General features: G+C 40.5%; 1 protein-coding gene across 1 annotated transcript; it reads right to left on the bottom strand.

Moving 5' to 3' along the window:
- Nucleotides 1-10,785, bottom strand: c7a (complement component 7a). Its single transcript, XM_039804337.1, has 18 exons — nucleotides 10,643-10,785; nucleotides 10,386-10,444; nucleotides 10,193-10,271; nucleotides 9,423-9,564; nucleotides 9,191-9,338; nucleotides 8,958-9,096; nucleotides 6,806-6,949; nucleotides 6,437-6,680; nucleotides 5,631-5,744; nucleotides 5,366-5,535; nucleotides 5,007-5,235; nucleotides 3,931-4,102; nucleotides 3,681-3,768; nucleotides 1,828-1,960; nucleotides 1,560-1,748; nucleotides 764-860; nucleotides 486-670; nucleotides 1-393 (listed from the first exon to the last, which is right to left on the bottom strand). Exons 1-18 carry the CDS (start codon nucleotides 10,646-10,648, stop codon nucleotides 209-211), a joined length of 2,523 nt encoding a protein of 840 aa, XP_039660271.1. The 5' UTR covers nucleotides 10,649-10,785; the 3' UTR covers nucleotides 1-208.
- Between the last annotated feature and the right edge of the window lie 2,467 nt (nucleotides 10,786-13,252).

Here is a 13,252-nt window from a genome sequence, read left to right on the forward strand (position 1 = left end):
GCTGGTGTTATGCTATTTATTCCTTGTCTCAATACAGTTTTACATTATAGTTTTATACATGCATAAATGTGTACTTTTACAATGTGGTGAAGCAGTGACACTTGGTACAATACTAATTCACTGAAAAATATGAGGTTAAGTGTTAAGTGTTGAGGATTAATGTGTAAAGGAAGGTGAAGATATAAGGTCAATTCCTCCTCTTGCATCCTCAAGCAGCACAAGGCAAGATACTGACAACTGACACCTTTTGTCCCTTACATCGCTGTAGTCCTGCTTCACACTCGCTCATGGTCTGAGACGCTGCAGTCCCATCCTCCCCAACTTGAACGCATACATTTAATCCCGGGGTTAAGCAATCTGCAGAGTCCTTACAGCGACACTCGTTGGTTTGATCTTAAAGAATGGTGTGAAGACAAATAAGATCAATGACTACAAATTGCAAATACTGTTATCATGGATTGTTTGTAGCTTTGAGATGTCCCTACCGTCACAGGTCTCCCACATGTGACAGTTGGTGCAGCCTGTTGTGTTGTGCTCTGGCCACTTGCAGGTGCTGTCCTCTGCTATTGTGTAGTTCTTTCCAATACACTGCAGTGCATGCATTTTGCACACATTCAGAAGGACTGATTTTCTATTCACGAAAGTAGTGGCACACACCTCCAAAGATGAACTGGTGACAAAAATCATCATCAAACACAGTAACAAAATAATTCATCAAATCAGTCCATTTAGCAAAAAGTGATGATTGGTTGAGTAAACATACCTGCATTCAAATGGCATTTTGCAAACACATTTTCCTCTGGAAGACTTCTCCCACGGTTTACATTGCACCGAAGGAGAGGGTTGTTGTGGTGTACTGACTGTGGGATACATAGACATAATTTATCCACATTGATAACGGACTAATATCAATCAATTCAATGATAGAAATATAGTATATGAAACAGTAAAGAACAAATGAAGCTCAGCATAGGTTCATTCAGGAAGACTACTATGCTTCACATTTCTCTTTCCCATCTCCTCATCAGCTGCATTGTCAATAGCTGAATGTGGGCGTTTACTCTTTCGGTTAAACCAACCAGATTTTGCCACAATCTCTGCGAGCTATCGTGCTGTTGCATTCAAACTTTAAATCTGTCTACTCTTTGCTGCTGTCAATTGTCATTTCAGGCAAAATCGATGTGAACCTCCTCCACCCCATTCACCTCCAGTTCTCATCATTCCCAGCACCCAGGGTTCCTCCATCAGAAGCCTCGCTTCACATCACATCCATCCAGATCTTCTGGCTTCCTTTATCCCTTCATCACCTCCATCAGTGTCTAGACTCTATCGCGGGGGATATTCCTATATATCTACGGCCTCTATTCCCCTTAAAATGTAACATTGCGATGCAATCTAATCACCAAAGACTCTAACATATCAACCTGTCTCTCATGATTGAAAAGAAACGTTGAAAGTAAAATATACTGCAGTCCAATGTGTTACACAGCAGGTCCATGCCATCCATTGGACTACTTTTAATAGTCTTTTGTAGTTTTAAACCTTGAAGTAAAATGTACCTGGGCTGCATTTGATTCCTGCTGGGTCTGGTGAAAAATGCAGACTGGGGTCACAAATAATTGTTGCTTCTCCAAGTAGCTGTCTACCCACTGGACAGGACAAGGTGACTGTGTCCCCTATGGCATAGGCCTGCTGTAAAGGTGAGGCTATGACGTCTTTAGTGAGGGACTTAATGTTGCACCTTGAGACTGGGAGAAAAGTGGGACTTTAACAAAGTAACAAATTTGTTTTGATTGTAAATGTTACACTTTGGTTATGGGTATTCACCTGTGCACAGTCCAGGGCTGGTAGACCAGGATTGATTAGCAGTGCATTCTAGGGTGCTCTCACCAACAAGATAATAACCGGCAGTGCAGGTATACTCAACCTTACTACCCACAAGGTAAATGTCCTTAGGGACCTGTGGAGCATAGAGTGACAAAAAAGTGATTATGTTTAATTTTTCAGTTCTGATTTCTGTACAGAAACATCTTAAAAGGGAATAGAAATTAAGAGACAGAAATATGAATATTTCAATTAGGCTGACTGATAAAAAGTAAATTATTTAAGGAGTAACACTGAACTGTGGCCTTCTGGGTAATACTGACTGACCCAATACTGTAAAATCAATTAGTGTGATTGTAAAAACTAGTGCAGTGCACATTGAAAATGTGCCTGTTTGGAACGGGCGATTACTTGGCCTGTGGTATTGCTGCTTGTAGAATTCATCAAAACCAAATTGTAGCCTACCCCAAAATTACTTACAGAAGGACCCCAAACCACTTCAAATGCAACTCCCCTGTATACAGTACTACTAACTTACTGATTTACCTGACACAGAACGTTTCAGATTCAGAATGTTATCACAAAATATCACAATGAAAATGTGGAGTAATCAGACATTAGCATCATGGACTCATGGCAGTGCGCTACCCACCGGCCCGTTATGATCGTTAAAAAGCACATATCTGCGTTAATCACCACCAGAACCGGACCGTTTGTGTGTGTGCACAGAGAGAGAGTGCGCAGAGAGAGAGAGAGAGAGACCCTAGGTGGTACTCCTAACTTACAGATTTATCTGACAGAGAACGTTGCAGATTCAGAATTTAATCACAAAATATCACAATGAAAATGTGGAGTAATCAGACATTAGCGTCATAGCAGACATTAGCGTTATGGACTCATGGCAGTGCGCTACCCACCGGCCAGCTGCTAAACAGCACATATCTGCGTTCATCAACCACCAGAACCGGTGTGTGTGCGCGCTCGCACAGAGAGAGAGAGAGAGACGGTGTCGTCTCGTGTCGTATGAGCGCTAAACAGCACATATCTACGTTCATCAACCACCAGAACCGGACCGTTTGTGTGTGTGCACAGAGAGAGAAAGAGAGAGAGAGAGAGAGAGAGAGAGAGAGAGAGAGAGAGAGAGAGATGGTGTTGTCTCGTGTCGTATGAGGGGTCCAAGCCCGAGGCGGTAGGCCTGCTACTAACTTACAGATTTACCTGACAGAGAACGTTGCAGATTCAGAATGTAATTACAAAATATCACAATGAAAATGTGGACTAATTACTAACATTAGCGTCATGGACTCATGGCAGTGAGCTACCCACCGGCCCGTTATGAGAGCTAAACAGCACATATCTGCGAACATCAACCACCAGAACCTGTGTATGTGTGTGTGTGTGTGTGTGTGTGTGTGTGCGCGCGCGCGCAGAGAGAGAGAGAGAGAGAGAGAGAGACGGTGTAGAGTGAGTCACGACACAAACAGGTGCTCAGTCAGTGTTTGCATGCAGTGTGAGAGGGGGAGTGGCCAGCGGCTAGAGCGGCAAAAGCCAATGTGTGCTTCTTTTACCTATATATTTAACGATATCTTTTGCGTTTCTTATCCAAACAACGTTAAACTTGGCCCTGCACTTACTCGTGCCCGTAGCAAGACACCTGTCAAGTTTGAAATCCATCGGACTAACGGTTCGAGAGATATGCGCTTAACACCCACGCACACACACACCCACACACACACACTCACACACACACATCCACACACACACAGACAGACAGACGTTCCTTCAATTTATAGATAGATGATTGCAATAACTTGTTCCATAATTTACGGTAACTTCAAGTTTGTCTTCATCTTTACCAGGATGTAGCCATTGATGAGAACAGGTGGGTTTCCACACTTCTGACTTGCTGGGAGAGTTTGGTCAAAGCACTGAGGCTCCATGGTTCTGTAGAAAAATAGTTAAAAATAGGATGTTGTAGACTTGCATATTGATGAAAACCAGTGGGAAACTTCATCTTATTGTAAATTCAATGCAATGACTCCTGGTGCTTGTTACAAAAATGTTACAAAATTCATACTGCAAAATAAAACTTTAACTCTCTCTGACTTCAAGTATTGCAGGTCTTGGTCTTCACAGTCTGACGTCTCAGTGGGTTCTCCGATACATTGTAGTCCCCCGTTCTGAGGAGTGGGATTAGAGCAGGAACGACGTCTTGACCTTCGAACCCCAGAGCACGCTGACCAGGCTGACCAGCAGGCCCAACTACCGTGGATCACTCCTTAATGGGCAATAACAGAAAGAAAGAGGGAGAAAGTGAGAAATATAAAACAGTCTATGTGATATAATCCAATAAAGAGTGACTCACTTACTTAGGTACTGTATTGTAAAAAGCAAAAGAATTACCATTATTAGAGCATAAACCTACTACCTAGACAATTTGACTTAATAGGATAATATGCAGTTGTTTACTAAACAAAATTATAGACTAATACATAAATAATCTCTCTCAATCATCACTTATGTAGAAGTATGTGGCGGTGTCTGTTTCTGCAGAGACCCTGCCCTCTGCCTGTATTTCTCCTTTTTTATTTTGCTGTGTGGGACATTTATAGGCAAAGAGCCTTTGGGCCTCTTATGTGCAGCCCGTTCTCATTCCCAGGTACCTCTTCTTTTTCACGACCCTCAGAATTTCATACCAATGCACAAGTTTAACTGACACACACAGACACTTTGAAGCATTGCATTCACAAGAAATCCATCAATGTGGCACCTTCTCACCAAGGTTGAGGGGTGTTTATTTGTGGTTTGGATAGTAACTGCTGTGAAACATTCTGAAAATAATGTTTTATGCCACTGATTCACTGCTTTGTTTGGCGCTCCCTCTCTTCATTCACTCTCTAGTTCGCTCTACCACCGCTTCTCTATCTCTCCAATTCAAGCCAATTTATTATACTTAGCCATAGCCAGAAAAACACACCACTAGTTTTAGATAAGTTAAAGGAATAGTTCATGAAATGCACTTTTAAACTGAGAGTTAGATGAGAACACTGATCATATAACCCTCAGCACGAAAGCAAATAAGCCTATTTCCCAAAATGTCAAATAATTGCTTTAAACATATCAAACTACCTTAACCAAGACCAAAGTGACAATAAAAACCCTTTCTGAAATGCAACACCCACCCTGCTGACCCTCTGCTTCAGTTCCCTGCTCACAGGCCAGTCCTGTTGTGCCAGGCTTACAGATGCATGTGCATGTATCTCCATCCATGACAACCATGCCATTGTTTCTGCAGGGCCGGCAGTGGCATGTGTCACTCTCGGTAAGGTACTGTTCTATAGCCCTGCGGAGGTAGAGCCTCTTCACCCCAGCACACTGAACCTCCTTCACCAGTTCTGACAACGGACGCAGCTGCCAAAACAAGAGAGATGTGTAGGTGTTGTGATATTTAATAAGATGTCACACTAAAATGTATATAACTTAGTCCAACATTAAGTTTGTTCTTTTAAATTTAAGAGCAATTATTTTACTTTCCCCTCACCGTTTGTTTTATGACCTTTGGAAATGATCGGACAGACTCAGCCCAGTTTGAGTACATTTCCCAGTTTCTGTCCGGATCAGAGAGCCTCATGCTTTCCAGTGCTGCGATGTGTGCAATGCCTCCCCCCTGCACAGTCACCTTTTGCACATTATTGCGCCTGGAATGACCTCCTTTAAAAAGGTTTGCAGAGGATGACAAAACAATTCAGTAATATGAAGTGTTTTCATAAGCTGGTTTGTTTGTAATATTAACATAAAAATTGTACCAGTGGATGATCTTTGTGGAGAACCTCCTTTCTTGCAGTCCACATGGTAGATGGGGAATATAAGAAACCAACGTTTGGTCCTTGTACATTCATTATAGGCAGAACTTTCACTGACTTGAAAACAACAGAAAGTCAAAGGAAAAAGACAAACAAAAGTCAGTGTCAGAAATTAAGAGCAGAATTGAGGCAGCATTTTATGGATGGACTACTAATACTTCTAATAAATACTTCTAATACTTATAGTCTATACAGTAAAATATATATATATATATATATATATATATATATATATATATAAATCTACCCTTTTAATATTTAAAATCTAGTGTTAATTAGGAAAATTCTGTATGACTGCAAACAATTAGTTGTCATGTTGTGTTAAAAATAGTCTGATGCACATCTTTCAGCAGAATACATTAAATTATAGAGTAGGTTATTTGCTTTCATGAAATTATATTTCAGACATTTGATATTTTAAAATGCATTCTGATGATATATACTGGAAATTCCTGAATTGTTTTTTCTTTTAAAATGTATGTATTGCAAATACTCTTAGCTTAGCCGTGGTGTCAATTGTGAACAACATGGGCTAGTTCTATTTTTGTACTGTCAAGTTCATACATAAAACTTAAAATGACACAAAGACACAACCAGCCACCATCAGAAGAAATATGTATGTGAACCACCAGAATGTGAGGTAAAAGTACTTTGTTCCCTACATGTCACATCATGAATATTTAATATAATAAGTTTCTTTCTTCGATTTAGGCCTGTCATGAAACTGCTGATGATTTATGAATCCTCACCCATCGTTCTTTCAGTTTCTTCATCAATTTTGGCGATGATCTTAAAGGAGCCTCCAAGGCTTCCCTCAGACAGGTAATGTGTTCCAAACCTCTCTAAAACCTTCCTGTAGGCAGCGTAGTCATAGACGGATGGGAGTTTAACCAGTGCCTTCCAGAACACCTCAGATAATGGGAGGTACTGATGAGAGTTGCTCTGGAACTGAGCTACCTCTATGTCATTCTTTAAAACCAAAAGCTTTTGGGTCTGAAAGGAGTAAAATCACTGAGTAAGCTTAATTTTCTAGTTGGATTTTCCTCTTCCAATCGCATGCATTATCACAGGGATTTGCTGTCAAAGATGCAGAGATCAAATCTCTGGTTCCTACATACCTGAGTCTTGTCATGTGTCTCATGAAAGTCATAGTTTCTATATCCTGTTGTGGTCCCGGTCACTGTCTCTCTTTTGACAATGTCCTTTGCATAGTGCCATTTACTGGTGTATGTCTCATCACTGAAGTCATTCTGAGCTTTGACCTGAAACAGCACAGGTTTAACTATGTTAAATTAACTATTTAAATCAACAAATGTTTAAAAAATGAAATAAATGTGCACAGAACATGCACTAAACTGAGATGTTGAATCTTTAAAGGTATCCTGTGGAGTTTTTGACCACTAGTGCCATAGAGTAATGTTTTGACCACTAGTTTTGTGGCATTCACAGAATGACTTGCATACATACACACCACAAGACACCTGGAATAAACTGTATCTGTTTATCCGCATTAAGAAAAGATGTGATTTGATTCACCAGAGCACATCTGGAAGTGGTCTGGGTCACATTGTGACGTGTGTAAATCATTGTAAATGTAATACTGTACATACATTGTGACAACATACTTAAGAAAAAAAAATCCTCCCAGCAAGTTGAATAGGTCACCTGCGAAAAGTGATTTAGAAATGGATGATGCCTAAACTAGAAATCTAGACACACCCTAGCGGCAGCAAATGTAATTTGCAGCCAGGGTCAGTCTAGCAACTCTCCGTTGACTTGCGAGCTGGAAAAAAGTTATTCTGGTCAGGCCAATCATATCAGGTATAGAGTCGCTGGGCGGGCTTTACATAATGACGGTAGAGTTGCGACGGTTCCGCGTGAATTCCCTGCTACTTGAATACAAAGAAGATGGTTGCTGCTGCTGGCGAACAGCAGTCTTTCGAATCGGCTTTGGCCACGACTCTGAAAGACTTGGAGTTTAGCATGGAAGTCATTCTTTTTTTATAATTTTTTTGGCATTTTAGGCCTTTATTTGTATAGGACAGCTGAAGACATGAAGGGGGAAGATAGAGGGGGGAATGACATGCAGCAAAGGGCTGCAGGTCGGAGTCGAACCCGCTGCTGCTGCATCAAGGAGTAAACCTCTATATATGGGTGCCTGATCTACCAGGTGAGCTATCCAGGCGACTACTAAAGTCATTCTTAGACGTGGAAGATGTGTTCTGAGTTTTACCGACCAGATACTGCAAAAGTTTAATCTATCAACTAGGGTTGCTCTGGTTGGTTGTAGCGCTATCCTATTGCGTGCAGAGGGAATTTGAAAGACAGCCGTTTATCCCGCCCCTCGGATTGAGCCCTGAAAATGGTGAGTTCCCAGGCATCTTGATGTGGGTCTTGCTTTTTCTAACAAGTCTGCCTAACTGATTTACATATTGAGACTCAAGGATGGAGGTAATTAAAGGGTCATTAAAGTTGCTTTAAAGCGCTTTTTAGGCTACAACATTTTTTGTCACATCTTCAGCAAACATCTTCTTACTATCCGCTAGCTGCCTGTCCACTGAACACACTGTAAAAAAACGCGGTCTCTGTAGACAGCCCAGGCTCCACAAATGGCAACAAAAACAAACTGCGCCAACCTGCACAACGAAACATAAACAGTGTTCCAGCCAATAACCAACAAGGATTTGGGGTTGGGGGGTTAGTGCGCTGAAAGGAGGGGGAGGGGACGGGATGAGGAGGAGGGAGGGGCAAGCTAGCCTCCATTCTGTTTGACAATACTTCGAATGTCAACAAGAAATGACATCACCCAACATTGCTTAGAGCACCTTTTATTACCAGGTTTAAATGCAAATATGCAGATCAGATGTCATTATTCAGATATTTCCAAATACAGATCACATTTTAACACAGGGTGTAAATGGCGCCCTTGTGGATGGTTGGGTCAACTAACCTAGTGACTTCAACACCAGCGTAGTAGTTTTAGTTGCCAAAGATGAACCTCAAAAAATCATCATCACAGAACATCACAAAATGCGACGATAATGATAAATGAGCAAAAGAAGAAGAAGGCTGCAAGTTGATGTAACCAGTTCAATAGATTATAAATAGCTTTGAAAATGTTTTATCAAGTAGAAATAATGCCACGTGGTAATAGGATGTTAAGAAATGTTGAATGTAAACAAAGCTGTTCAAGAACAATCCAAACTCCACAGGGTACCTTTAAAGTAATATGTGACCAAGCGGAACAACTATGTTTCCAGAATGACCAACCATAAAGCTGTACTGGATAGTACTAAGAGGCAGTCTGTAGTGAGTGTTGTGGACACCGCTGTAGATGCTGCGACACTGTCCCCCAAAGCTCTTTGTGTTGATGACACTGCTCCTCTGCTTCCCTGACACCACATCAAACCTACAGAGGCAATAATAGTATCCCACTGGTAAGCATATGGTAGGCTACCTGCTTGTGTGTGCAAGAATGGGTACACAAAGAATTTGTCACTTGCCCGAGTCCTAGTTCTTCAATGTTTGGCGGGAGAACCGAGTTTTGACATAGGCCTGTGCGTTGATCCATGTCACAGCCACGTTCGTCGTGTCCATCCTCCTCACAGTCCTGATCTCCGTTACACTGCAGAGACTGGCTAATACACTTCCCTGTGGGTCAGAAGACAGACAGACAGCTCAGTGAATGTTATTTACAAGTATGATAATGGGAATGAACAGAGATTTATTTCTAACCCGATAAACAGCGAAACCAGTTTCCACATCCATCCTCTAGAGGGCAGCCTTGTGTGGTTTCGCAAGACCTGGTCTCAGTTCGCGCCCCATCGCAGGGGTTCCCTCCAAACTGAGCGTAGACAGCCATGGCTCGGCTTCTTGTCTGTAACCACAATGTGAAGAAATATGATAAAAAAGTATAGGCTACTAACAAGCAAATAAATAAAAACATAATCATAATTTTATAAAGTGTTACTTAAAGCTATAGTGCGTAGTTTCTGCCGCCCCCATGAGGAATTCTAAGTAATGACAACAAAACTGTCGGCGGTCCACATGATACAATCCTTCACATTACTTTTATTAAATGGTCATCATGTATGGCAATATTATAGTTAGAGTCACATTCCAATTTAAATAGATTTTTATTAATTATTAAGCATGTTCACAATAAAATAGAGGCAGCGTAAACTGAAACCCCTGTTTTTTTCTGTGAGGTAAAATTACTGTTTTTGTCAATAGATATACAGTAGCCTATATATATTCTAAATTTAGCGTACAAATACTATACTACTTTGCCGATTTTAAACCAGCTATGAACGGCATCCCTCCATGACAGCTATCAGTTCGTTTGACTAATGCTTTTTTTTCTCCGAAGGAGAGTGATACTTGTGCAAGGAATTAAACGTCATAGTCATAGCCATTGTATATGGTTTTTATATCACGGCTATGAGCCAATCAGATTGCTTGATGTGAGCTTCCCATTTTATAATACTAAAACAAATCCTTGTAACCTGCAATTTGGTGCAGCCATCACACTCTGACCAGTCACCGTATGGCCCCCACTGGCAATAAACTCTCTGGTCACAAAACCTTGGGAATGAAATTGAAATCAAATGATTCAATAAATGAAACTAAATAATCATTGCATATTTATGTCATTCATAATGTTTTTATGTTGAAACAGAAAAGCAAAAACACATGTACCCTTTGGGAGTGAACAGGAATAGCTGCCATGGCAAGGCTGCTAAAATGAGTGTAATGCTCTGAAGAAGTGAAGACAAACAGAGCGAAAGAGATGAAGAGAAAAGAAGATAAGATGCAGGGGATGAAGGGGTTTTAGGAGTAAACTGATGTAAATGCAAAAAAAACTCTAAGATGTCAGTTATACTGTATATCAAATGTGTAGAAATCGGAAATATGTGTTTGTTATTTCCCTGTTATTGAATGTAAAATCTACTTGCCTTCATGGTGAGCGAAGCGCAGCGAACAGAAGAGTCTTGAAGAGGCTTTGAGCGAGATGCTGTTTTAAATTAAGTTTTTTTTTTTTTTAGGGAGTCAACTTCTTGGAAAAACATTCCTTGGAACTCATTGGGTTTCATGCAGAAAAGGAAAGATTTGTGTGTGTGTGTGTGTGTGTGTGTGTGTGTGTGTGTGTGTGTGTGTGTGTGTGTGTGTGTGTGTGTGTGTGTGTGTGTGTGTGTGTGTGTGTGTGTGTGTGTGTCATTTGCTTTAGCGAAAAGATAATATTTGTGTAGCTACTCCTGCCAAAAAGCTCATTGTGAAACTGCAAGCAAAGTTTCCTTCTGGAGTGAGAATCTCTCATCTGCTGTTCTTCTTCTTCTGACTGTCACATTTGTTATTGAGCTGACAGCCCTTTCTCACAGCAGACACTTTTACCTGTCACAGCAGGAAAGCACAGGTGAAACTATTAACACTAAATAGTGCTGTGTTCCATTTAGGTGTGCCAGTAAGTAAGTAAGCTGTCATGCATGATACCAGTACTATTAGGCCTTTTTGACATATCACAGTAGGAAAAGCACAAATAAAAGTGTAAATAATCAAATTAATGATGGCTGAATTCCATTTAGTTTCAGAACCTGTTTACACGTAGGCCTACATGGTTATTTTTACAAACAGAGACATTTCCCTTTGTTTGTACCCTTCGTTTACACGCAAACGGAGAATTCGCCTCTGAAACCGAGTCTTTCTAAAAACTCCGGCCAGAGTGGAGATTTTTGAAATCTTCATTTGCACATTTGCATGTAAACTGAGACAAACGGAGGTTTAGGCAGCCGAAAGAGAGAAAGTGATTCGTTGCTGTTGTTGCTATTTTCGGGATTCTGATTGGCTAACGTGGGCTTGAGCTTCTCGTTGCACTGCCACCTACAGGTTTGGCATGTTCTTGGCTGCATTAACGGCATATATATACACGGGTACGTGTAAACGAACACTTTTCTGAAAACTGACAGCTGTGCACGATGTTATTTTTGAAAACGGAGAGGTTGAAATGTCCGTTTATGAAAATAGCCGGCCACGTGTAAACGTAGCATCAGGGTCCTGGTGGCTCACCTGACACACTGACATGGCTTACTGGGACACTTGAATAGAAGAGAGCCATCGTTAATGTAATTACTAACACCTATGCTTCTCTTATGGCCAGTCAAAGCCTATCAGCCTGTCTGCTGTGAGAAAAGGCTGTTCCCGAACAAGGTGAATGGAATGTCATGTTGGGTCCAGTGCCCCTTAATTTCAACCCATTGAGCACCTCCAGTACTTCTCATCCATGTTGGCTTAAAAGTTGATGCTGTTTCAAAGGTCAATCTCAATTTTTAAGCCAGCATAGACAGAATAATGGAGAGTTTGAACACAGTTTCACCACAAATGAGAAAACTCCATAAAGACTGTGGGATATTGCCAAAAGCCCCAGAACAAGCGATTAAGTGGACCTTGAGTTTTAATTGCTCCGGCAAACTGAAATCTCAAGCTCAAAGGTTTTACAGACATTGTTAACAGTTAAGCATTTATCTCACTGAACTCACATCACATGTCAAAACAATGACATTAGTTCAAACTTAACACCCTCTTTTTTAAATTTTTTAATTCTGTACAATTAGCTATGTAGCTTTTCAACTTGTCTTTTTCAATGACATATAACTATTTGTTTTATCTAAATGACTATTGTCTTTTTTATTTGTTCAGAGAGAGCTTTGCTGCAGATGAAAGCATGTATGAAGAAAAACTTTGACAGAGACACAAAATGAAAACTACTAGTATTGAGATGTGACACAGGAGGGCAATACAGATTTAAGAACCATTTTCTCTTCACTGCAGAAATGTGATTCAAGGCTGAGCAAATTTGTGGATATTGTAAATATTGTAGATTTTGGAGGAAAAACTGCATATGGTAAAGGATGTATTAAGACATTCCTAAAGGTTGAGCCGGATCATTTAAAATGTTGCACTTAATGAAATATGCATGTTAAGAGAGACAGAGAGGCTGGATGATGAAGTCCATGACAATCCGATGTAGGCTATGTCTGCAGTGACACATCTCTTACAGCCAAACTTGAGATTCTCTGCTATTTAATGAGGATGTGTTCCCATATTGGTATATCAAATCCACATCTCTGTCTAATTATGGGTATATATCTGCTGTCACAGCCAGAAAGGAGGCCAAACTGTGCATATCCATCACATACTGGCAGCTCAAGAGGAAATAACACTGAGTTTGAGTGTTTATATGAAATTATTTTCAGCAGCGGCAGGGCAGGTGAGGTTGTGTTGGTGAGCATTGATTACTGCTGCCTATCATTTATAGAAATAAGCAAGAGGCAATTTATCCTGCCCACAAATTTAGGATGTCAATAATGTACAGCTCAATTTAAAATTAGTTTCAAAACACAGAAAAGGTTATGTTTACCACTGTACAATGGCAATGAAGTTTTGGAAATGAGAATACATTTTCTGGTTCTGAATAAATAGCAGAGGCATACAATACAGAAAAAATACAAACCTCAAACAAATGCTTTGTGCCCACAATCTCAGCCCTACAGTACATTCACAGAAAAACA

The sequence above is a fragment of the Perca fluviatilis genome, chromosome 6, assembly GCF_010015445.1.
Source record: "Perca fluviatilis chromosome 6, GENO_Pfluv_1.0, whole genome shotgun sequence".
Classification (NCBI taxonomy): domain Eukaryota; kingdom Metazoa; phylum Chordata; class Actinopteri; order Perciformes; family Percidae; genus Perca; species Perca fluviatilis.

What these genes read in the sequence shown, in the direction of transcription:
- c7a (XM_039804337.1), bottom strand. An exon ending in TTCCTGTTCACTCCCAAAGG is followed by an intron (nt 10,272 to 10,385) that starts GTACATGTGTTT and finishes TTCATTCCCAAG; the next exon opens with GTTTTGTGACCAGAGAGTTT. An exon ending in AAAATGCCATTTGAATGCAG is followed by an intron (nt 671 to 763) that starts GTATGTTTACTC and finishes TTTTGTCACCAG; the next exon opens with TTCATCTTTGGAGGTGTGTG.